The 26,752-nt window shown below is 40.0% G+C and overlaps 2 protein-coding genes across 3 annotated transcripts in view; one reads left to right on the top strand and one right to left on the bottom strand.

Annotated features, from left to right (window-relative positions):
* ABCC11 (ATP binding cassette subfamily C member 11) overlaps window positions 1-4,079 on the bottom strand; it is a 70,721-nt gene extending 66,642 nt beyond the window's left edge. The window contains exon 1 of the mRNA XM_039475862.2: window positions 3,940-4,079. The gene's annotated coding sequence lies outside the window, so the exon portion shown is untranslated. The remainder of the gene's footprint in view (window positions 1-3,939) is intronic.
* Window positions 4,080-8,793: 4,714 nt separating this feature from the next.
* Window positions 8,794-26,752, top strand: part of LONP2 (lon peptidase 2, peroxisomal) — a 124,689-nt gene continuing 106,730 nt past the window's right edge. Inside the window, exons 1-4 of one of the 2 annotated variants that reach the window (XM_039475869.2) lie at window positions 8,794-9,166; window positions 17,481-17,715; window positions 22,293-22,424; window positions 23,854-23,976. In XM_039475869.2, coding sequence (XP_039331803.1) covers window positions 8,934-9,166; window positions 17,481-17,715; window positions 22,293-22,424; window positions 23,854-23,976 — 723 coding nt within the window. In that variant the 5' untranslated portion in view covers window positions 8,794-8,933. The remainder of the gene's footprint in view (window positions 9,167-17,480; window positions 17,716-22,292; window positions 22,425-23,853; window positions 23,977-26,752) is intronic. The other variant, XM_039475866.2, reaches the window with a different exon arrangement.

The raw sequence follows: 26,752 nt of genomic DNA, 5'->3' as shown, positions 1-26,752 counted from the left end.
ATCACTATTTGTTCAGACTTCATTCATGTACTACACAGAGGGCCTCACAAGTACAGGGACATGTCTGCTTTGCTCACTGTTGAATTTCCGGGGCCTGGAAAATGCTGGGAGGTGCTCAATAAATGAATGATGAATGGACACATACATGAATGAAAGGAACATCATTTCCCATTCTTTCACTCTTAGTTTCACAGACCCCAGAGGGAATCTGGGCACAAGTTAGGAAACTTAAATAATAAAGGATTTTTAAAAAAGTAATATGCCGTTCATATTTGTTTTTCTGAGTATGTGACTCATTCCCTGGTTGATTTAGAACATTCACGCGCCTGGTGCAGGAGTGGGGGTGGTAATTAGGAATGTTCTGAAGAGAAATAAGGTGTGCAGCAGAGCCAGGGCCATGAAGGTACAGCCTGTGGTCCCCAGGGCTCCACACTCAGAGGGGCCTCAGACTTAATTTAATGGTTTTCTGTTGCCATCTTGAAGTTCTTAATAAATTTGAACAAGAAGACTCACATTTTCATTTTCATTTTGCACTGGGACCCACAAGTTATGTAGTTGGTCCCGGTGTTCAGATGCAGTTTTTGCCACCCAAATACTGAGGCTGGGCATGATGGCATGCACCTGTAATTCCAGCACTTTGGGAGGCTGAGGTGGGAGGACGGCTTGAGCTCAGGAGTTCAAGACCAGCCTCGGCAATATGGTGAAACCCTGTCTCTACCAAAAATAAAAAATTAGCTAGGTGTCTTGGTGCATACTTGTGGTCTCAGCTACTTGGGAGACTGAGGCAGAAGAATAATTTGATCCTGGAAGGTGGAAGTTGCAATGAGCCGAGATTGTGCCACTGTACTCCAGCCTGGGGAACAGAGCAAGACCCCATCTCAAAAAACAAAACAAACATTCAAATATTGGATTGCACTTCAAGCAAATATACTGCAAGCTAACCCATTACTTTCGGAGAAGTTTCTCTAAATTTCTTTGTTCCACTCCCTCCCATCCCACTTCCTTTTACCAAATCACAACCAGATCTGGTAGAGTCAGTTACTGAAACTTTCCTGCAGACCATATAAGATATACTTCCCAGCCATGGCACCAGGCCATAGGCTCACTTGCCATGTAGTGGTAGAATGCGGATACTTCAGGGATGATAGAAAAGAGAAAAGAGAGAGAAGGAGGCATATTAGTTAAGAGAGAGTGGCCCACACTCTTTACAGCTCTGGGAAGAAGACTGGCTGCCATGAACCAGCCTGGAATATAGATACATTAAAGTAAAACTGGCATGATTCAGTAGAAGGAGGCCTCTGCGGGTAGGGCCACAGTATATTGCTGTATGGTTTATTCACACACAAAGATCCCCAGGAAAGGGAATAGAGCAGGAGGTGGAGGCAGCCAGTCACACATTCTCACAAAGGGCTGCCTCGGTGCTGTACCGATACATGTTTGTATCTGTAAAAAACATGTGATTGCAACTGGTGATTAAGTATAGTTCCAAGGCTACCTGACATTTTGCTCTATGTTAACAAGTAAGAGGAAAGTGCAATACCAGAGACGTATGTTGGTTGAATCTTCACTCATTTCTCAATGACCTGAGTAACTTTGCTGAATAGTTTTCAAATGCTGAAAGAATATTCCCTTATTTTATTTTACTACTCACAATGTAATGGCTATAGGCCCCACACACTTGTAAATTTAATCTGCATTATTAACATTTTCTACATTTCTTTCTTAAGACTAGACAATCAACAAAATAATAAATCCAGCCCTAATGTGTAGTCTTTGCCCATTTCTGTGGTGTAAACAGCGCCCATCATGGCCAACTTCATGATGTGGTACCAAAATAACTCCACCGAATGCAGAGCTGGGAAGAGACATGCACTGTGACATCATCATGTAGTGTTTCTACCATAGAGATATAATAGATGTAAGTAACCTCAAAAGTATAAATAACAGCACATGGTAGCAAAATAAGTGGGGAATGATCCATTTTGAGTATTATCTTGATTTTTGATATAATTTATTTAATTGTAAGTTTGTATAATTTTATGTTTAATAATGTTCGTATTTGACAACTCGGCACTCAGAATTCATGAAAATTTGACCCCTGATTCTCATGAGGCGGTATGGACAACACCAGCAGACCACTGTGGCATCCAGCTTTCAAGAGTGCTGTCTTTTCCTAAGTCCTGCCCTTGCTAGGCACATTGTTTTCCAGTTTGCTTCTAAGTGCTCTTTGGGCTGTGGCTGGTTGTGCCTGAAGGTAAGCTTTCTTGGCTTCCCTATAGTATATATGGGAACAAGAAGTTGCTAAAAGTCTTGGTGAAGGGCTTTCCCGGAGTGGCCTAGTGGACAACCCAGGCTCCAAACAGCTGAGAGTCACGGAGAGATCTTGGAGTGGGGAACGGTGCCAACAGAAGTGGGACGGGGAGGCCTAGCAACTCAGAGAACACCCGCAGGTGAGTGAGCCAAAAAAGCACCACTTGAAGGCCTACCCAAGATCCAGTCAGCTTGCAAAGACAGCAGAAGAGGCGGTGAGCAGGCCCACAAAAGACCTCCCCTGTGAAAGCCTAGGGGCAGAGGTCACTGTGCCCAGGCCCCAGACTCTTCCTCTGCCAGATGACAACTCTGAGACAGAGCCTTTAGTGAGCATTATTTAATAAAATTATTTAAATTATTAGCTCAAACAAGATCTTAAAATGGTAAGCCGAAACATCTATTTTTCCCTCACTAGCCAGCAAGTGGGGGATCATGAGGAAGGCCAGATTTGTAGAGACCAAGTAAAGAAATTAGATTTTCTCTCACTTCTCAGCTATCGTACGATTTGACAACCTGGTTTATTCAAATACACCTGTAAAGAGATGCAACAAGGGTTTCATAGGTGTAACTCTTTCCTATTCAAGATTCATCCAGGAAACTAACAACACGGAAAATAAAACCAAATGAAAATTAAGAAAATGCAAATGTGTAATCATTATGTTTGCACAACAACAGTCGCTGGTCCCAAGCAAATGAGCTCAGCCACGCATTAGCTTGGGCCTCCTTCCAGTTTCATGAGGCCCGCCTCCACTTCCTGGACTGACCAGGGCAATTCCCTCCAGAACTTTCTTTGGCAGTCCCAGAAAAGTTCGCTGGCCTCTCAATTCTCTTTACGGAAAAAAACTGGAACTGGAGTTTATTCACTCTAATTAATGTAAGACCATCACTGCAGTCAGGATGGAAACCAGGACATGACTGGGAATCACAGAGAGGAAACAACGGAGGCTTCCAGCCCTTTGTTTTCACAATCCCCAGAGGCAAAGATCAGGATGACAAATTTGGTTTGGACTTGGGTTGTTTGCATATGGTGAAATAGCCTGTGAACAGAAGGAGAGCTGCTGGAGGAGGGTAACCTGTATCAGGGGCTTTCTGGAGGAGCTGATTTATTTCCTTGTTGTTCTTACGCAGCAGGGTCTAGAGTTCAAGACCAGAAGGTGCGTCAGAGGCTAAAAAAGTGTCCAAGGCAAGGGCCAGAAGCACCTGCCAGCTGAGCCCTAAAGAAGTTTAAGTGATTAGATCTTACACCTCCCGTACCTCACCCTGTGCTATTTAACTTTCTCTGCTCTTAGGTTTATTTACTTCTGTTAGTTCCAATAGCTTCAGGAGGGCATCTTGTTGACTGCAGAATTCCCACAGTTCAGTACCTGGCCTTCTCCTCGATTTCAGAAGCTAGGGTGATTATCTCACTTTGATCTTTGCACTAGTCCTAACATCTGCCAAGAATATTCTGCTCCCACCTCTTTACAGAACTGGTTCATTCTTGACATTCAGGACTCAACTGCAATGCCAGCTCCTCAGAGTAACCTTCCCAGATTCCTTCTCTCCATACCACCTTCTGCATATTTTCCTACTCTACTATGTTTACTCATCACTTTTCTTTCCTTGTTGGCTTATTTGTTTTCTGCATACCTCATGAGAATGTAAGCTCTTTGAAACCAGAGACCTTGTCTGTCTGTCTTGTTCACAGATGTGTCCTTAGATCTAGAAGAATGCCCAGCACATAGTATACGCGTAACAAATACTTGATGAATAAATGAATGACGTACATGCAGAACCTGTCAAAAAAAAAAAAAAAAGAGCTGGGAGAGCCACAGAGTCACAGAAGACTTCACATTTAAATTTTTAATGTTCTCCCAAGTGGGATGACACATCCCATCAGAGAGATATAGTGACAGGATTGAACGAGGGTTTTCATCAGGCAGACAGGTTAAACTTGGGCCTATTTCCACACCACACCACATCTTCTATAGAGCAGCATTAATTTGCATTTTAAAAACTAAATCCAGCAATTATTATGGGAACAGAACATTCATACAGTATTGTTTATCGTGGTTGTTGGGGCATGTGTATGTATTAGGCCATTTATGCCTAGTGTTCCATTATTGGAACAATAAGCATGAGAGAGTTATTTATATCCTACTGCTCAAGGTCATCACCAATATCAGATTACAAAAGTTCAAAAAAGTGCAACCTCAGGCACAGTGGGTTAAAAGCATTAAACATTAGTGTTTTCAAAATATACCATAACATTGGTAGGCTGATTTTAGAAGTTCTTTGTTAAAACTCTGGAAGCCTGAAAGAATGCAGTCCCTCCCCTCTTACCCTTGGAGAGACCTTTAATGAACAGGTAAGTGCTTGAGGATCTGGGTTACATATGTTTTATCTCTGTATCACCCACAGAGTCTGTCACAGGGTAGAGTACCTTGTATACATTCAGAGAAGTGATCGAAAATTTGATTATAGCCAGGATCTTTAGCTACTGGCTCAACCTTTCTCCAGGCCCTGGTGGCTAAGGCCCCAACCTAGGATAATCCTTGTCAACTGTTTTTCCTTAAATATTCATGTCCAATCCATCAGCCTATTCTTTTGAAGCTACAATCAAATATAGCTTGACAGCACCTGCTCCTAGTCTAAGTCATCACTTCTTACCTGGACAACTGCAACCACCTTCTGACTGGCCTCTCTGCTTTTGATCTTAAGTCCTTACATTCCATTCTCCACGCTGCAGCCAAAATGAACTTTTGAAAATATAAGCCAGATAATGCTATTCCTCAACTTGATCTCTCCAATGGCTTCCATCAGGTTTAGAGTAAAACCCAAACTCCTTACCAGAGCCTACATAGCCCTCTATGATCTGACCCTTCTCACCTTATTGCAGCTGGAACCACTAGGTTCCAAGCTCAGACATTCCAGGAACAGATTCCTCAAACACCCTAAATTCATTGTAGCCACAGAGTCTTTGCAAGTGCTGCTTTTTCTGCTTGGAACAGTGCCTTTGGCCCCCACCCTCTAATCTTTGCATTGATCTATACTTCTTCTTTTCTTTTCTTTTTTTAAAGACAGGGTTTCACCATGTTGATCAGGCTGGTCTTGAACTCCTGACTTCAGGTGATCTACCTGCCTCGGCCTCCCAAAGTGCTGAGATTACAGGCTTGAGCCACCACGCCCGGCCGACCTATACTTTTTCATAGTGCAGGGATCAGTTCAAATGTCGTCTTTTCAGAGAGGCCTTACCTGACCATCTAAAAGGCTTAATACTATCCAGAAAAAAATATTTTCCTTATTTCTTTCCTTGTTTATTGTTTGTTTTTCCCACTAGAATGTCAGCTTCACAAAAGCAGAAACCTTGTCTGTCTTATTCCCTGATGTATCCCCCATTACCTAGAATAGCGTCCAGCACATCATCAGTGTTCAAAAAATATTTTTAGTGAATGGTTACTGAAATGAATATTAAGCAACGTGAAAATGTTCAGTGAATGAAAGAAAGAAGGTGGGATCCTGTCAGATAAAGCACTTTAGGCAGGAGCTTCTAAGATCCTGTATTTGTGTCACTCCCACAGCACCTAGTAACCTGATTTCTTCTTTCCCTTATCTGTTGCACACATATAAACACATAGTTCTGTCTGCCCTACCTCATACTCAGATGTTAATGGATCTGTTCTCCTGACTGAGAGATGTTTGAGAGTAGGACCTTGTTTTGGGACCTGTCTACTACTCTGCAGTTAGCTCAGGGCCTGGCACTGAGAAGTCCCTCAACAAATAACTCCTGATATGGATGGACTTTCACTTCCTTCCACAATTCCAAAAGCATTGCCGGACTTCATATTGAAGAAAACACTCCCGCTGCAACCTAAGGCCAAACCCAAGTCAAATCTCAACATGCAGGAATGGTCAAATCCAAAACAATTCAAGCAAAAAAGTCCCACAACATTATTGGATTAGAATCCATAAAAACTAAGTATCTATGAGACCATACTAACATACAAAAGTAAATGAGTCAGTAAATACACAGGGGAGATGGAACAGCTCTTTCTTACAGTAGAATTCTAAATAATAAATGTAAAATTACACCTACAACCACCTGATCTTCAGCAAACTCGACAAAAACAAGCAATGGGAAAAGGATTCCCAATTTAATAAATGGTGCTGGGAGAACTGGCTAGCCATATGCAGACAACAGAAACTGGACCTCTTCCTTACACCTTATACAAAAATTAACTCAAGATGGATTAAAGACTTAAATGTAAAACCCAAAACTATAAAAACTCTAGAAGAAAATCTAGGCAATACCATTCAGGACATAGGCATGAGCAAAGATTTCATGATGAAAGCAAAAAAAGCAACTGCAACAAAAGCAAAAATTGACAAAGGAGATCTAATTAAACTAAAGAGCTTCGCACAGCAAAAGAAACTACCATCGGAGTGAACAGGCAACGTAGGTTGGGAGAATGGGAGAAAAATTTTGCAATCTAGCCATCTCACAAAGTCTAATATCCAGAATCTACAAGGAACTTAAAAAAATTTACAAGAAAAAAACCAAACAACCTCGTTAAAAAGTGGGCAAAGGACATAAACATACACTTCTCAAAAGAAGATATTCATGTGACCAGCAAACATGAAAAAAAAGCTCAGTATCACTGATCATTGCAGAATGCAAATCAAAACCACATTGAGATGCCATCTCACACAAGTCAGGATGGCAATTATTAAAAAGTCAATAAACAATAGATGCTGATGAGGTTGCAGAGAAAAAAGGAGCGCTTTTACACTGTTGGTGAGAGTGTAAATTAGTTCAACCATTGTGGAAGACAGTATGGCAATTCAAAGACCTAGTGGCAGAAATACCATTTGACCCATTACAGGGTATATACCCAAAGGACTATAAATCACTTTACTTTAAAGATACATGCACATGTAAGCTCATTGCAGCACTGTTCACAATAGCAAAGACATGGAATCAACCTGAATGTCCATCAGTGATAGATTGGATAAAGAAAATATGGTACATACCCACCATGGAATACTATGCAGCCATGACAAGGAATGAGATCATGTCCTTTGCAGAGACATGGGTGGAGGTGGAAGCTGTTACCCTCAGCAAACTAACACAGGATCGGAAAAACAAACATTGCATGTTCTCACTTATGAAGTGCAAGCTGAAGGATGAGAACACATGGTAGGGGAACAATACACAATGGGATCTGAAGAAGGAAGGAGTAGGGAGAGAAAGAGTGTCAGGAAGAATAGCTAATGGATGCTGGGCTTGATACTAGGTGATGGATTGATCTGTTCAGCAAACCACCATGGCACATGTTTACCTATGTAACAAATCTGCACATCCTGAACGTGTACCCTGGAACTTAAAATATTGGTTTGGTGCAAAAGTAATTGTAGTTTCTTGCCATTACTTTTGCACAAACCTAATAAAAATGGAAGGAAAAACAAACAAATAAATGTAAAATTATCTCCTTACACAATACTTAGTAGTTACAAAGAGAAAATAGCAACTTACAGTGAACAAATTTGGTGGATATCACCTTCACTTGACAAGTAGTCAAGATTCAACTCATCATTAAATAAGACATTTCATCACATGTCACATGGCCAAAACATCACTTTTATGGTATTTGGCCCCAAAATGCATACCATTGATCTAATCATGAGAAACAGTAGATAAACTCGAATTGAATGAACTCCTACAAAATAACTGATACCCTTTAAAAGTATCAAGGTTTTAAAAGACAAAAAAAAAAAAAAAAATGCTGAGGAATTGCCACAGATTAGAGGATACCTAGGAGAGTTCATGACAAATAGAGTGGGATCCTGGATATTGGATCCTGGACCAGATCCAATGAAGGACATTAGTGGGAAAACTGGCAAAATGTGGATAAGCTTACATGATAATAATGTTAATTTCCTGGTTTTGATATTTGAATTACGATTATATAAGATAGTAACAGGCAAAACTGGGTGAAAGGTATATAGGAACTCTGCTGTGTTTTTGTGTATCTAAAATAAAATTTGGGAGGCCGAGGTGGACGGACCACTTGAGGTCAGGAGTTCGAGATCAGCCTGGCCAACATGGTGAAATCCCCTCTCTACTAAAAATACAACAATTAGCTGGGTGTAGTGGCGGGCACCTGTAATCCCAGCTACTCGGAGGCTAAGGCAGGAGAATTGCTCGAATCCAGGAGGCGGAGGCTGCAGGGCGCAGTTATCGCGCCATTGCACTCCAGCCTCCACGACAGAGCGAGACTCTGTCTCAAAATAAACAAACAAACAAACATTAGTTAGAATCAAAAGTTAAAAACACTTCAAGAATATACAATTCAAATGAGGTCATCGTTCCAAACAAACTCTGTAGGTCAGGCGAAGGCTTGAGTGCCCTTGAGGGCGGCTCTTTGGTGCGCCTCTTTTCGCATATGTACGACGCGCAAGTCTTACCGGGAGGCTCCGCGAGAGGGCAGCGCGAAGCGACGGCGTTTGGACCCGGGGGCTGACCGTAGCGCGGAGCCGGAAAAGGAGGCTCGTAGGCGGCTCTGAGGTTTGTAGGTAGCCGGGTAGGTAGCGGGCAGCTGTCTGTCCGGCTCATTTTGACAGCCCCTGTGCGAACGGCTGCCACCATGTCTTCAGTGAGCCCCATCCAGATCCCCAGCCGCCTCCCGCTGCTGCTCACCCACGAGGGCGTCCTGCTGCCCGGCTCCACCATGCGTACCAGCGTGGACTCGGCCCGCAACCTGCAGCTGGTGCGGAGCCGCTTGCTGAAGGGCACGTCGCTGCAGAGCACCATCCTGGGCGTCATCCCCAACACGCCTGACCCCGCCAGCGACGCGCAGGACCTGCCGCCGCTGCACAGGTAGGACTGGCAGCCCCTGCGGCGGCGGCGGGCGGCGCGGCCTCCTGCGGGCACCCGGGCCCAGTCCGCGGCCGGCCTTGAGCGCGAGGCTTGGTTCGGGGCTGACTTCGCCGCTCGGTTATGCTTCCCATGCAGAATTGAGATGACAGAGAGCCTCCCCATGACTGTGAATGACATCGTTCGTGAAGTAGTGCCTGACACCTGGTGAAACTATGCAGTTCCTGTCGCTGTGGATAATTTACTTTGAATCCCTTCCCCACCTCCCCACCCCCCAACACCGATCCGGCAATTCCTCGCCCTCGGTCTGCAGCCTCCTAGACCAGTGCTCTTAACTTTCCAGACCCTTTCTTTCTCTCAGGTGATCTCTGCCTTCACTTTCCTTCGCTTTCCACCTTCCTCCCCGCTGCACCTTCTTCCTATCGGCTTCCCCTTTTCTCTCACCCATCATTTTTGTTCTCTGAGACATTCTCTGCTCCGTAAGTTTTTTTTCCTGTTTCATCCTAAACTGCACTATTTGTGGGTGCCTTTCTTCTATACTCCCTGCCACCTTTTTTCTTCTCCCTCTAATACTTCTGTTTCCCTTTGTTAAGGGCCTTTCTTGCTCACATTTTCGCTGGTCCCCCTTTCTGGGACTTTCCTAGCTTGTCACCTCTGCTCCTTCACTCATAACATTTCTTAGGCCCCAGGCTTACTATTACATTCTCCAGTACTGTCGCCCTATTGGTGTGACTTTGGGTGAGAGCCTTAACCTCTGTTTCTTTTAGTCTAGTTTAGAAACTGGCAGCATCCATCTCTTAGTTGCGTTATGAAGAATACATTGAATAATGTGTGTATTCCACTTTGCACCATGCTTGACAAATGACCGTGCGGTCCAATCGTGTGTAGTGAATGTGGCTCGTCAGATTGAGATGCCAGAGTGGCCAATTGTCCTGGTTTGCTGGGATTGTCTGTTTTAGCGTTGCAAGTCCTATGTTTCAGCCCCTCCGTCTCAGGGAAACTGGGAGTTTGGTCACCCTAAATGTGCTGTTAAGTGTACAATACACACCAGATTTTGAAAAAACGTTTTGATTAGTAAATTTTATGTAGATTAAATGTTGGAATGGTAATATTTTGAGTACTTGGGTTAAATAAAATATTAAGATTTCTGCTGTTTTTATAATGTGGCCGCTAAAATTTTGCATGTGGCTCATATCATATTATTGTTCGACTGTGCTGGTAAAATAATATGCTCTCAGCAAATAATCTTCAAACTCATCTCCCAAGCACCCACCTCCTATCTTTAACTCTACTGCAGGTGTTGTGTTTTCATTTTAGAGCTTCTCCTTCCCTGGTTGTTATCTCTTATTTTTAAATTAGTGGTTCCTGACTCTGAATGGATTTCCAGAGGGTTAGGCATGCCTTATTTTTCTTCAAAATCTTGTGACTATGTACATTTTTTTTTAAGGAGAATCGTTTGCTTTCTTCAGATTTTTTCCAAGGAGACTGGTACCTCCCCCAACTGCCCCATTCCCTACCATTCTCCCCCGCCCCCCAGGATAAAAGAAAGCCGAACAAAGCAACAAAGACCTACAAACCTTCCATTACAGCCCAGTATTCGTTTATATTGTAAAATATCTTGGCTCCCATCATACCTGCTTTAGTTATCGCCTGAGTGGAATTGGTCACATTTCAAGTTTAAGTACTCTTTGATAAATTGTGTTGGATTTTAGTTTCCCAACATACAACCCTGCTCCTTAAACCTCTGCTTACTTTTCCCATGATTTTTTGCCTTCTGTGCCCAGGCACTTAGTTTGCTGGGGCTACATGTGTGCACCACTACACCCAACTAATTTTTAAATTTTTTGTAGAGATGGGGTCACGCTATGTTGCCTAGGCTGGTCTCAAACTCCTGGACTCATGTTATCTCCTGCTTTGGCCTCTGGAGTTGCTGGGACTATAGGCAAGCCCCACCACACCCTGCAGGTTTTTTATTTCTTTTATGAAAATCCCTCCAGAACAACAATTCTCAGTTCTTCTGCTTGGAAGTAATCACTAAATCAGATACTTCTAATCTGATCCTTAATGTTCATATCATTGCCTTTGTTTTAAATGAGTAGCAATGTAAAAATTTAGTCATTTAAATTAGAAAACATGCACCGAAAACTCTTCATGGAATTCCAGCATTATAAGAACCCATTGGACCATCTAGTTATCCTAGAAGTATTGTTTGCTACTTTAAAAGCCTGTGTGGAAAGATTGTACCATATTCCTTGGTAATAGTTTCCAATGCCTTTTTTTCTCTAATATGGCCTTTAAAATACTCTACTGAAAAAAACCTTTTAATAATACAAATACTGAGTTATCCATAGCATTAGTCTGTTTCCATGCACAGATCTGTCCTGCCCAGTTACCTGCTTTTCCGTATGGTAGCCCAGAGACCAGCTGACGGTCTCTATTTCTGTCTCTTGTTTCCTTTACACCATCCAGGTGACACTGGCCACAGCCTTCAAGGAGCAGCAGAAGTAATTTGCTCCCAGCGTTCTTTGCCACACAGAGTGGCAGGGTCAGATGGTGACTTACCTCTGCCACTTCCTTGGTAGTTTTGAGTAGTACAGTCCTTTTCTTCACGTTAGTGTGCAGACTTGTTGCCTGCAGGAGCCTTTTTAAAGGAGGAGCTTTGGACTTGGCCTGCAGTATAGAACTTGGCTGGCGTGCTGACCCAGGGCACCCTGCGTTTTTCTGCTTAGTTGAACTACATTTTTAGTGCCTCCTGAGTGACCCATTGTTTTCTTAGTGAAAAGGGGTAATAATTTAGCACTATCTGTACAATATCTTTTCAAGCATTTCAAGATGTTCATCCAGTCTTCTTCCAAATTTACACTCTTCAAGGTACATGGCTTCATTTCATCATAGTGCTGACTTCTCAGTCCCCCTCTTTGTTGGCTTGCTTCTTATCAGTAAGACTCCAGCTAAGTTTCATCGGTGTTTGTCTAACAAACTATTAATGCCTTATGTATAACAGATACACAGTTTCATAAGTTGTCCATACATTATTTCTATTTGTATTCTTAGAATTCTTAGGCATTCAAGAAATACTACCTGATAATAGCAAAATTTTAAAATTTAATCTATTAGATTTTCCTAAATCTTCATTTACTCTTCTTAAGGAAGGTCCATGATATACAAGCGGAATTTCTTCTATTTAGAAATGAAGTTTTAAGAAAGAGTGAGAAGCTGGATACATTGGCTTATGCCTGTAATCTCAGCACTTTGGAAGGTCGAGGCAGGAAGATTGCTTGAAGTCAGAAGTTCAAGACAGCCTGGGCAACATAGGGAGACCCGTCTCTACGGAAAAAAAAAAAAAAATTAGCCAGGCATGATAGCACATGCCTGTAATCCCAGCTTTTGGGGGTGCTGAGGTGGGAGGATTGCCTGAGCCAGAGAGGTCTAGGCCACAGTGAGCTGTGATTGTGCCACTACACTCCAGCCTGGCTAGCAGAGTAAGACCCTGTTTCAAAAAAAAAAAAAAAGTAGAGATGTGGTCTCCCTATGTTGACCAGATTGGTCTGACTCATGTGTTCAAGTGATCCTCCTGCCTAAGTCTCTCAAAGTGTTAAGATTACAGGCATAAGCCACCTTGCCTGGCCTTTGATTATAATTCTTATAGCTACAAGTGGTACCTGTTGTCCATTGTGTTGGACAAAAAAATTTGTAAAAAAAGTAAAATTTGTCTTAAACTATAATTAAGGAACTCTTAATTTATTAAATTATCTTTTAAGTTTTCAATTTAAATATATTTCTATTAAATTTTCTTGTAACCATCTATAACTAAGTTCTGTTTTTATTTTTTTGAGACAGGGTCTCACTCTGTCACACATGCTGGTACAGTGGTGCCATCTTGGCTCACTGCATCCTCTGCCTCCCAGGTTCACGTGATCCTCCCACCTCAGCATCCAGAGTGGCTGGGACTACAGGCACTTGCCACCATGCCCAGCTAATTTTTGTTTTTTGGTAGAAATAGGGGTTTGCGATGCTCCCCCAAGCTGGTTTTGAACTCCCGAACTCAAGCAATCCACTTGCCTTGGCCTCCCAAAGTGCTGGGATTACAGGTGTGAGCCCCAATGCCATGTTCTACCTTTTTGAATCTCATTTACTCACTTGTAATAAGGAAATAATACCATCTTCTTTGTGGGGTGAAAGGAAGTGTAAAATGATGTGTGCATATGAAAGCCTTTTGAAACTGCAAATCATTCTAAACCTATATCCCAGTGGTATGATTATTCCCCAAATGGATAGTTTTAAATGTAGATTTTCACAAAGGGGGATTAAAGAGAGGAGCGGGGAGGCCCCATATTATTCCAACATGGGCTGAATGGGGCTAGCATCATTGCAGGAAGGTCTTGGAAGAATAAAAATTCCAAGAAAAATCAAGGGCTTCAAGTAAAAAAATGTTTAAAAAGTGGCTGGGTCTGCTGGCACATGCCTGTAGTCAAAACTACTCATGATACTGAGATGGGAGGATTAATTGAGCCCAGGTGATTGAAGCTGCAGTGAACTATGATCACACCACTTTTGACAGAGGAAGATTCTGTCCATATGGGAAAAAGAAAATCAAGTGCTGGGCATATAGGCCAGAATTAGATATTTACATGATATCCTCATCTTGGAAAACTGCTTTTTCCAGTAGTGCTGCTTTTAGATTTTCCCACTACTGCAGTTGATGGCTGGAGTGCAATGGCGCGATCTCGGCTCACCGCAACCTCCGCCTCCTGGGTTCAGGCAATTCTCCTGTCTCAGCCTCCTGAGTAGCTGGGATTACAGGCACGCACCACCATGCCCAGCTAACTTTCTGTATTTTTAGTAGAGACGGGGTTTCACCTTGCTGACCAGGATGGTCTTGATCTCTTGACCTCGTGATCCACCCGCCTCGGCCTCCCAAAGTGCTGGGATTACAGGCTTGAGCCACCACGCCCGGCCAGTTGATGGTTCTTAAACATATTTGGAACTCTTATATTATTTAGTTAGTTTTCAAATTACACAAATTATAACCATTGTAGTCAGATGTCAGTTGGATTAAAACAGTATTTTACAGACTTTGAGGGTAGATTCAAGTTAGGAGTTTCAAAACTTCTTTGAACAATATCATCATAATTAGAGGATAGAATTACTGAGCTACTACCTAAAGGATAGAATTACTGAGCTACTACCTAAAGTAGATTCAAGTTAGGAGTTTCAAAACTTCTTTGAACAATATCATAATAATTAGAGGATAGAATTACCAAGCTACTACCTAAAGAGAAGGACACCACACATTGGGATGTATAAATTTGGATCTGTTGCAAAATTAAAATGCTGCCTTTTGATCATACGTAATAATACACATATAGTAGAAAAGTCAATGTTTAGAAAAATGACTGACTTGATATACAACCTTTTGTAAATGATAACTTGATATACAACCTTTTGTATGATATACGATCTTTTGTGTATCATAGAAGGAAAGTATTAGTTGAATATTTTATTTACCTATTTGTATATATAAAACCTAGAGCCCAATATACAATAGATTCTTTTTCACGATGTTTTTCACCCAAAATGCCTTTCACCAGGTACTCTGTTTCTAGCCATCTATAATTTCACAGATCATGTTTTTCTTTAAAAGGGGTATATTCTAGGCTGGGCACAGTGGCTCATGCCTGTAATCCTGGCACTTTGGGAAGCTGAAATGGGAGGATTGCTTAAGGCCAGGAGTTTGAGATCAGCCTGGTCAACATAATGAGACCCGTCTCTGTTTAAAAAAAAAAAAAAAAAAAAAAATTTTTTTAAAGGAATAATATACTCTAGTCAACTATAAGTGATTTTAAGTAAAAAGCAATTAAGACATTTAAACTCTCTGTATATTTTGTAGGCATAGTATTAGTTCAATTTAAACTCTTCAGTCTGGAACAATCCTTTTACAGCAAAAACATTGTATTTGCTTTACAAGAAAACCCCTTTTCGCTGGGTGTGGTGGCTCACACCTGTAATCCCAGCACTTTAGGAGGCTGAGGTTTGTGGATCACCTGAGGTTAGGAGTTTGAGACCAGCCTGGCTAACACAGTGAAACACCCTCTCTACAAAAAATACAAAAATTAGCCGGGCATGGTAACCCCAGCTGCTCGGGAGGCTGAAGCCCAAGAATCCCTTGAATCCGGGAGGCAGAGGTTTCAGTAAGCAACACCATCGCACTCCAGCCTGGGCAACAGAGTGAGACTGCGTCCCAAAACAAACAAAACACCGCAGTGGCCTACGCCTGTAATCAGCACACTGGGAGGCCAGGGTGGGCAGATTATGAGGTCAAGAGATTGAGACCATCCTGGCCAACATGGTGAAACCTTGTCTCTACAAAAAATACAAACAGTTAGCTGGGTGTGGTGGCACAGGCCTGTAGTCCCAGCTACTTGGGAGGCTGAAGCAGGAGAATCGCTGAACCCAGGAAGCAGAGGTTGCAGTGAGCCAAGATCATGCCACTGCACTCCAGCCCAGTGACAGAGCAAGACTCCATCTCAAAAAACAAAACAAAACAAAACAAAAAAAACATCTGTTTTTAGCATCACCTTTTAGCAGTGACGTAGCTCAATTAATTGTGTCTCCTCCTCTGGAGGTTTGGATTTGTCTCATCTCTCTGGTTTCTCCTTGGTTTCTACTTTGTAAACCCTTTAGTCTGGGGATCCAGTTTCTCATCTGTGGATATTTTATATACAAACAGAACCGTGAGCTCTTTCATCATTGTGCAAATGTTGATGAATATCATCTGCAGTGAATTATGGTTTAAGTTGTTCTCTAATCAGTTTAGATGTGGCTCACTTTCTCAGGCAATCTGAGTGGGCTTTCAGGAAGTGGGAAATATAACCTACTATTGAAGAAAAGGAGCCACAACACAAATAAATCAAAATAATAGCTAATTGCCAAATCATTTCAAGTTTTTTATGTATGTGATTTTTTTCTCTCACCAATTTATCTTCTCAGTTGTTTGGCTTAAGTTCCTATTTAAATCAGTTTTTATTGTAAACATGATAATGATTGAAAGGTAAGATAGGATGGACATGGTTCAAAATAAGCAGAGTGGTGGAAAGAAGCCAAAGGCTATGTGTAATCCACGGAATGAATAATTTATAAGGAAGTAATCAAGAATTCACTGTGTTTAGAAGTAAGCAAGTTCACTCACATATTCACATACTGTATTGTATGCTTTATTATCTTTGAGATAAGTGTTCTTCCATTACCTCTTTCCCAGGGTGTTGGGAGTTCTAGTCCTTCTGGTTTCTTTTCTGGAATTACCGCTTTTCCTCTGGCTGAAGAGAGAAAATATTATTTATTTTGGGATCTGGAAGTATCTTCTGAATGCTGGTTTTTATATTTTATACAACTGGCTTAGTTTGGATGAGCCTTCCTTTCTGTGAATTAAATTTATATGTGACTTGATCAGAGTTCTGTATGCTGATGAGGAGCTGAGACTTAAATAAAGCTTTTTCACCTGTTAGGTGACGTGATTACCACTTAGAACTAAGTTGAGACCTTTTGAGATGTGGGTTAGCTTTCCTCAGTCTGTGCCAGTGTGTGGACTATAATATTTAGCTCTCACACTTAGAAAGTCAGTGTTAAGGGCATATATATATTATATATATATTTAATATATTATATATATAATATATTATATATATAATATATTAAATATATATATAATATATTATATATAACATATTATATATATAATATATTAAATATATATGATATATTATTTAATATATTATATATATATATATATGTAAGTTCCCAGATTGTGATGGCAGTTTGTGATAAAGTAGGTATGTGGAAGTTTCATAGATTGATTATGTAAGAAAACTGACTTAATGTTCGTAGCACAACTGGTGTTGGAACAGAGATTTCTTAGATTGGTTTATGCTATTTATATTTAAACCGATTTAGATTGATAATATTTACCCTGGTGTAAGATTGTCTTATTCTTAGTTGGCAACATTAATTTAAGCTATATAATTGTCAGCTACTTTTCGCTTACATTTTTATGCCTGAATAATCCAAATGTTTAAAAATTCCTACCTAATTTTTTAAGAGAGGTGCTGATTATAGTGAGATGGTTTGTTTTGCCCTATAGGTGAGGGTAGTGACAGAAGAGACCATATACTGGATGCTAAGTTAAATCAAAAAATAATTTATTTACACTTCAGATGTTCTTTGCTTAATATGAATTTATCAGAAAAGCCAACATTTTTTGAAGTGAGTTTCTGTGTACCATATTGAATATTTGTAATACGACATTCTATGTGTTTTTTAGGATCGGGACAGCTGCACTGGTGGTTCAGGTTGTGGGCAGTAACTGGCCCAAGCCCCACTACACTCTGTTGATTACCGGCCTGTGCCGTTTCCAGATTGTACAGGTCTTAAAAGAGAAGCCATATCCCATTGCTGAAGTGGAGCAGTTGGACCGACTTGAGGAATTTCCCAACACCTGTAAAATGAGGGAGGAACTAGGAGAACTATCGGAGCAGTTTTACAAATATGCGGTACAAGTAAGTTACTTTTATTTTTTCTTAAAACCCATTTTTCTTTGGTTCCTTTGCTATCCTAAGATATGATGAATCTGTTGGATGGTGAAGTTTTAGGACAGTATACATTTAAATGATTTAGTAACATCATTTATTAATTTCAATCTATTCTTGTCTGGGTTGTACCTAAATCATTCCAGGACATATTGGCCTACCCTTTCTAAAGTTTTTCCAAATGTTACTTCTATACTTTTCTTTACAACTTCTACTGTCTCTAAACTGGATAATTATTAAACCTAAATATTTAAAGCTAAAAAATAAAATACTGCACAGAGGCTATTTGTCAATAAAATATCTAGGCACCATTTATATAAGTTACAGTATATCACTTCAAAAGTCAAGATCACACTATGTCTAGCAGTAACTATAGTAGATTAAGGCTGTGGTGGACTGATTTCAAGTATGGTTAAAACCTGGATTAGCTAGAATGCTGGGAAGAGAAGCACATTTTAGTTATGTATTAAATATTTGACTCCTTAATTCTAGTTTTTGCCGGGCGTGGTGGCTCAAGCCTGTAATCCCAGCACTTTGGGAGGCCGAGGCGGGTGGATCACGAGGTCGAGAGATCGAGACCATCCTGGTCAACATGGTGAAACCCCGTCTCTACTAAAAATACAAAAAACTTGCTGGGCGTGGTGGCGCGTGCCTGTAATCCCAGCTACTCAGGAGGCTGAGGCAGGAGAATTGCTCGAACCCAGGAGGCGGAGGTTGCGGTGAGCTGAGATCGCGCCATTGCACTCCAGCCTGGGTAACAAGAGCGAAACTCCGTCTCAAAAAAAAAAAAAAAAAATTCTAGTTTTTTGGTTAACTCTAGGTAGAACAGAAAACTCCTCTTCCCACCCCATTTTGTTTCAAACCCCAATGAAACATATTATAAAATTTTAAAACATAGTCTTCTACTTTTCTATTGATAAAATCCAGTGACTATAACTAGAGATCTATGAGGATCAGATAATGGCTAAAAGTCTCAATTATAAATACTACTGATCATTAAAATATTTGTAGGGCAAGTGTTCATAGCCTGTTGTACTTGTATCTCATGTGGCATTTGAAGAGCCATACTTAGAGTGTAATGAACAATAATAGAATAGAAAATTAGGGGGCCAGGTGCAGTGGTACATGCCTGTAATCTCAGCACTTTGGGAGGCTGAGGTGAGTGGATTGCTTGGGCACAGGTTTTTGAGATCAGCCTGGGCAACATGGTGAGATCCTGCCTCTACAAAATATACAAAAATTAGCCAAGTGTGGTGGCGCACACCTGTAGTCCCAGCTACTGGGGAGGCTGAGGTGGCAGGGTTACTTGAACCCAGGAGGTGGAGGTTGCAGTGAGCCAGGATTGCATCACTGCACTCCAGCGTGGGCAACAGAGCAAGACCCTGACTCAAAAAAAAAAAAAAGAAAGAAAGAAAGAAAATCTGGATCTGTAACTTCTGTAGGGGCTGAACAAAAGGACTTTGAGGGAAGAAACTTCAGTTTGAAAATTAGAATAAGTGAATATACTGCTTAGGAATAAAGGATATGGAGGGAAATACAATTTCTTTTTCTTTTTGGCAGTGATGTTCCCTAGGTCTTTGTGCCTCTGTTGGACGTAGCTTCATAGCCTCTTTCACTTTGTCTTGACTTCTTTGCACTTTGAAACTAGATAAATTTTTTAAACTTGTAAAGATTTTGCAGTGACATTAAAGGAATTTTTAGAGAGAAATAGATCACCATACAACTTACTATCATCATGTGTCAAATTTCATTTTTGTTTGTCTTCTGGCCCCAGTCCATATTCAATTATATGTTTTGTTTTTGTATCCATGTCTAATGTTCATATTAAGTACTTTTATAAATTTTATTGAGTTAATGTACACTAATTTTATCAATTCTCTTTTTAGACATTAAGATTATTTTCAATTATTATCTTTCATTTCCTTCTACATCTACTTCTGCAGTCCTCTTCAATTGACTTCAGTAACCTCCTGTCTCCCAGTTCTTCTGTCTTGAACCTTTTCTGTTCCCTGAGCTTTTCTAAAAGAAGTTTGGGGCATCCCTTTCCCTTGAGTAAAAGACTTTAATGGCTATAGGATAGACACCAAATTTCTTAGTATAACATTAAGACTTGTAACTTGTTTTGGGCCCATCTGTCTTGCTTCAACTCTAGTTATCACCTTATTGACACCCTAATTCTAACTCTACTGAATGTAAAAGAGCTTCACGTTGAGTTATTTCATGTCTGTATAATTCTGCCTTCCATTATCTGCTGGGAGTGCTCTTCCATCTTGGATTTGTTTTTGTTTTTGTTTTTGTTTTGAGACCCAGTCTTGCCCTGTCGCCCAGGCTGGAGTGCAGTGGCGCAGTCTCGGCCCATTGCAACCTCCGCCTCCTGGGTTCAAGTGGTTCTCTTGCCTCAGCTTCCCGAGTAGCTGGGATTACAGGCACGTGCCACCATGCCTGGCTAATTTTTTGTGTCTTTAGTAGAGACAGTATTTCACCATGTTGGCCAGGCTGGTCTCAAACTTAAGACCTCAGGATCCGCCCTCCTCGACCTCCCAAAGTGCTGGGATTACAGGTGTGACCCACCGTGCCCAGCCTTCATCTCTGAATTTTAAGTTTGAATCTATGCTTTCCCAATGCCTATAGGCTGTTAGCGTTCCTTTCTGTGCCTTCACAGTCCATCATACTTATCATTTAACATAATGCTTATCACAATGTATTGAAATGTATCTTACAGGTATTTTTTCTTTAACAAACTTGAATTCATTTTCCTCCTTTAGCCATCCTATGCTGAGCAGTGTATTGGGTTTGACAAATAGTTTGTACTCAGTAAATGTTTGGAAAATGAGTTTTAGCTGTTCAGTTTTCATAAGGTGAATTCCTAGTAGCAAGAGTATTGAGATTTCATTATCTGCTTTTTCCACCTGAACAGCTTCATCTTAATTATACTTTAATTCCCTTGATTCTAGGCAGGTAATGGATAGGTTCCAAAATTACAATGTTGTTGGAGATACTTGATTATTATTAGCACAAGAAATCTTATTTAAATTGAGTAAATGAGGATTTAGTATATCATTTGTGAATTAGTATGAACTAAGTTTTGCTGTGTTAACTACTCTGAAATCTCGGTCATGTAACATGAGGGTCTTTCTTGCTCATGCTTCATGCCTGAGACTAGTGGGGGTCCTATCTGTCTATTAGAGTCACTTGGACCTAGTTGGATTGGAGATTCATCTCAAGACATGCTTCCCTTATCTTTGATGCAGGAAAAGAAAATGGGGCGCATCTCTCATTGGCTTATAGTGCTTCTGCCCCAAAGGAACTGCCACTTCCACAATGTTTCATGGGTCAATTTAATACTGGTAGACACATGTATTAATATATTCAAAGGAAGTTAGAAAGATCAGTGCCCAGAAGAAAAGGGGAGTTTGTCAGTAGCACTAATGACTACCACAGTTACTGAAAGTGCTCCTTGGGCTTAATCTATCTTAACTCTCAGGTATACCCTGGCAGTTGTTTTTCTAAAAATCATTCATAGTCAGTGCTCACATTCTAGGTAGTCCAAACTGATATGGTTTGGCTGTGTCCTCACCCAAGTCTCACCTTGAATTGTAATAATTCCCATGTGTCAAGGGCGGGGCCAGATGTAGATAATTGAATCATGGGAGTGGTTTCACCCATACTCTTGTCGTGGTAGTGAATAAGGCTCACTAGATCTGATGGTTATATAAATGGTAGTTCCTCTGCACATGCTGTCTTGCCTGCCTCCATGTAAGACAGGCCTTTGCCCCTCCTTTGCCTTCTTCCATGATTATGAGGCCTCCTCAGCCATGTGGAACTGTGAGTCGATTAAACCTCTTTTATAGATTACCCAGTCTTGGGTGTGTCTTTATTAGCAGTGTGAAAACAGACTTAACACACAAATGTTATACTAAATATTAATATTTTAGCTTCTGATTGGCTGTGATAAGAGTGTCAAACATGCTAAATTTCTAATAATACGTGTGTTTCTAATAATGTACATCTAATAATTATATTGTGATTATGTAAGAGAATATTCTTGTTCTTAAGAGCAAGGGTCCTTAATCTGTCATGGGATTAGAGATTTGAAGAAAGAATAAGGATCTCGATTCTGCAGCTTAACCTCAAATGTTCAGTAATTATAATGAGTGAGTGAAGAGAGAAAGCAAATGTGGCAAAATGCTAACAATTGGTGGATCTGGGAGAAGGATATACAGGAGTTATTGTATGATTCTTGCAACTTTTTTGTACATTTGCATTTTTTTCAATAGAAAGTTAAAAATCATGGCAGAAGTTTACAAAACCTTTTTAAACATTAGTATTAACTACTTTAGAGCTAATATTACTTTTCATTCTGATTGACATTTTGAAAGTACTTTTCTTTTCCTCTGAGGCTTGTAAAATACCTGGACTATATTAATCAGTGATCTTTCAAAAACAAAGACAGAGGCCCAAACATTAAACCTAGATGGAAATCTGATTTTTAAAAATTCACAAATAATGCCAGATTTCATTTAAAAGACTTTTTTTCCCCCTTCTAGTTGGTTGAAATGTTGGATATGTCTGTCCCTGCAGTTGCTAAATTGAGACGTCTTTTAGATAGTCTTCCAAGGGAAGCTTTACCAGACATCTTGACATCAATTATCCGAACAAGCAACAAAGAGAAACTCCAGGTACAGTGTTCCCTTCTTGAACGCTAGGTTGCTTTGTCACTTTTTATTGAGATCTAGATAGTGAGTAATTAAGTTTTGACCTTCCAGAAAAATATGCTGGAGACTCAAGGTAGTTAAAATGCTTTTACATTTAAATTGACTTTCAAATGTGATTGTTTTATATTTTTGTTTACATGAGCAGCTCTTTTATTTGCATAATCAGTACTAATAGTCAGTTTACCCAAAAAGTTAAAGAATCATAAAAAGCTAAATATTTAGCTGGGCTCAGTGGCTCATACCTGTAATCCCAGCACTTTGGGAGGCTGAGACATGTGGATCACTTGAGATCAGGAGTTTGTGACCAGCCTGGCCAATATAGTGAAATGCCATCTCTACTAAAATACAAAAAATTAGCTGAGCGTGGTGGCACACGCCTATAATCCCAGCTACTTGGGAGGCTGAGGCAGGAGAATCACTTGAACCCAGGAGGTGGAGGCTGCAGTAAGCCAAGATCATGCCACTGCACTCCAGCCTGGGCAGCAGAGACTCTGTCTCAAAAAAAAAAAAAAAAAAAAAAAGGTAAATATGGAATTTAACCTAAATACATAGACATTCTTTTTCTTTGAGTCACTATTTTTAAATGTGGAGCCATGGCCCTTCCCTTGTGTGTGGACCTGCTTTCTTAGAATCTTCACCGTGTTTCTTATATAAATCACACCTCTGATATATGACTTGTTATTTTAAATTTCTATTTATTTAAAATGAAATGAATTTTAAAGATACTTGAAATGTAATCCAATCCTAGGTTTACATAACTTAATACCCAAACTCTAATACTTTTTTCTTGCACACTTATTTTTAAGGTACTTTTAAAACAGTCTTTTTTATTGAATCATCCTAGAACATTTGTTTGTTTTCATTGAAACAGCTCTGTCGTATGTTATCAGTTTATTTAATAATTCAATCCAACCTTTATAATAGCAAACACAACTAATACAAACAGCTTGGTTGTATACAGGAATTGAGTTAAACCGGTGGGAGAAGAGTTACAGGACTGCCAGAGAGCCCCTTGGCTGTGGGCGGCAGCGGTGTGTTTTTTTGTGGAAACGGAGATTGGCCAGTTGCTCCTACTAATGAGAATTTGTTTAGTGCTTCTGTTCTCTTGAACTGTGTCTGCTTTTTTTTTTTAAATCTTAAAAACATACAACTTCATTTTAAAGTGAAAAACCAAGATCCTGTTTTTTTCTTTATCTTTTAAGGATTCTGATATTCATCTCAAACAACCTTGCTGATTAATATAGTTCATTTGGTTGTTTTAGCCATAGTGTAGTGTGAATACTGATAAGAATTTTTTTTTTTAACTTGGCAATTTAAGCCATGGCTCTGATTGTCTATTTTTGGATTGTATGTTTCTAAGAGAGATCCTATTAATTGACTCACATTTCCTTAGATTTTAGATGCTGTGAGCCTGGAGGAGCGGTTCAAGATGACTATACCACTCCTTGTCAGACAAATTGAAGGACTGAAATTGCTTCAGAAAACCAGAAAACCCAAGCAAGATGATGATAAGAGGGTAAATATTTATTTGAATCCATTTCAAGCTTGAAAAAAAATAAGGAGAATTTAAAAAGGAACAAAAAAATATTTATTGTCACCTAACTAGAGTTACTGATAACATTTAGGTGTTTCCTTCTCATCCTTTTCCTTGTCTGAATTTTTTTTATAAAGCATGTAAGCATTTTTTCTCATTTTGTTTTGGTTGTCATTCCAAAGGATAATTTACTGAGCCGTTTCCCTTTTTGTGTTGTTTCCAATGTTTTGCGTATTATAAACACTAACAAATAACTATGATGGGTGTCTTTGAGTATAACAGTTTTTTACTGCATGTAATATTAAGAAAGTAATGCAAAATTGTTTCCTAAAAGGACTATATGTTGTGCCAAAATCTGTCTGTTTTCAGCTTATAAAAAGTTTCCGGGAGGCCGAGGCGGGTGGATCACGAGGTTGAGAGATCGAGACCATCCTGGTCAACAAGGTGAAACCCCGTCTCTACTAAAAATACAAAAAATGAGCTGGGCATGGTGGTGCGTGCCTATAATCCCAGCTACTCAGGAGGCTGAGGCAGGAGAATTGCTTGAACCCAGGAGGCGGAGGTTGCGGTGAGCCGAGATCGCGCCATTGCACTCCAGCCTGGGTAACAAGAGCGAAACTCCGTCTCAAAAAAAAAAAAAAAAAAAAAAAAAAGTTTCCATTTTCCTTAGTCAGATCTTGATTTTTTTCTTGTTTTCTAAGCTTAAGCCCTCTAGCCTTTAGTGGCTTGATAAATATGCACTTTCCTTTCATTTAACTTCAGTTGATTTTTTAAAAAGTATTTAATTGGCTGGGCATGGTGGCTCATGCCTATAATCTTAGCGCTTTGGGAAGCTGAGGTGGGTGGATCATGAGGTTAGGTGATCAAGACCATCCTGGCTAACACGGTGAAATCCCGTCTCTACTAAATTACAAAAAATTAGCCAGGTATGGTGGTGCATATCTGTAGTCCCAGCTACTCGGGAGGCTGAGGCAGGGGAATCGCTTGAACCCGGGAGGCCGAGATCAGGTCACTGCACTCCAGCCTGATGACGGAGTGAGACTCCGTCTCAAAAAAAAAAGTAATTATTTAACCCATATGTTATTTATTTTGAAGACAGCAATTGTATTTTTCCCTCAAATAGCTTTTTGTTTGACTCCACACCGCTATTAAATAATCCTTCCCATCCCCATTATCATCCATTACTCTTATATTATGATGGGATCTGTTTGACGTCTACCTTGATCTGTTGATTTTAGTATTTTTATATCTGGACAGAGTTAAGATTAGGAAGATAATATATTTGATGTGGACAGGATGTAAAAATGGCAGTTCTCTGAAGGCTGTTAGAGATGCAGAATTCTGACTTAAGTGAAGTGTTGAGAATTATGTTAGCAATTTGATGTTCATCAGCACAGAAATATTTTGTCATCAAAGAGAACACATGGTAGAGAAAGCAGAGCAGAAGGCAAGAACTCCTCTCTAGTGGAACTAGAGAAGGGGCAGTAAAGTAAGCCGAGGAGAGAGATAGGAGTAGTGGTCATCATGCTGGCATTTAGTACTCCAGGACACCATGCTGTTTAAAACATGCAGAAAGCTGGATTTTTTTCTAGCTTGAGATCATTCAGGGACTCAATTACCCATTATATGCAGAAAGACAAATCCAGTAGGAGTTGCAGAAAACTGCAACTTACTCTCGGTAAAGGTTGCCATCACTTAAAGTGAAAGTTGTTCACAAGTGCTCCAGAAAATGATCAAACAAAAGACAATTATTTAAAAAGTAAGAATCAGAGGATAATATTTGGAGTTTGCCTAAAGCTGTCTCCTTTTCATTCCCTTTAGAGTTGAAAAGCACCGTTTTAGCAGTCGAGGGAAAAATGCATAAAAAAATGCTTTTGTCTTAAAGTGAAATTACTGATATACTTATAAAAATCTCACTTTAAAAAATATATAATGTGTTCAGTTTTTTATTCTTTATAATTTTTTGCCTGTTAATGACTTACATAAGAAGAAAAGCATATATTAATACTTATGTTTTTATAAAATTAAATTTTTATTTACTGCTTTATGTTTTAGACATTTTTATATTTGAATGTATTAAATAAATAAATTTTCCAGGTTAAAAAATAAGTTCTGGGCTTAGTGTGGTGGCTTACGTCTATAATCCCAGCACTTTGGGAGGCCAAGGAAGGAGAATTGCTTGAGGCCAGGTGTTCAAGACCAGGCTGGGCAACATAGTGAGACCTCATCTGTACAAAAAAATTTAAAACATTAGCCAGCATGCTGGTATATGTCTGTAGTCCCAGCTACTTGGGAAGCTGAGGTGGAAGGATCGTTTGAGCCAGGGAGGTTGAGGCTGAAGTGAGCAGTGTTTGTGCCATTGCACTTCAGCCTGGGTGACAAAGCTTGACCCTGTCTCAAAAAGTAAAATGTTCTGGAGACTTTTAAATTAAATGCTAGTATATTATTTTGCTCCAGTAATGGTTGCTTATTCATGAATTTCAAGGAGCACATAAGGTAGTTTTAACATATGATAGAGAGATCATAGAGGAGAACACAAAGGTCATAACTTTGCACAGAATATGTTTTTTAGATTTGAAAGAACAATTTTGGCAGGATGGGAACAGATGCCAAGGGCTCACTGAAGTAATTGATGAGGTAGTGGTTGTGGTGGTTATAGCCACTTGTTAGAGAAGCAGAACCTCACAAGGAGGGAAGTAAATACTGTGGTAGGTAACTGGAAGGAACTAGAGGTAAGAAAAAATATTTTAAAAGCAGA

Source organism: Saimiri boliviensis, chromosome 1 (assembly GCF_048565385.1).
Source record: "Saimiri boliviensis isolate mSaiBol1 chromosome 1, mSaiBol1.pri, whole genome shotgun sequence".
Lineage (NCBI taxonomy): Eukaryota > Metazoa > Chordata > Mammalia > Primates > Cebidae > Saimiri > Saimiri boliviensis.
Note: the sequence above shows the minus strand (reverse complement) of the source record. Positions and strands in the feature narration are given on the sequence as shown.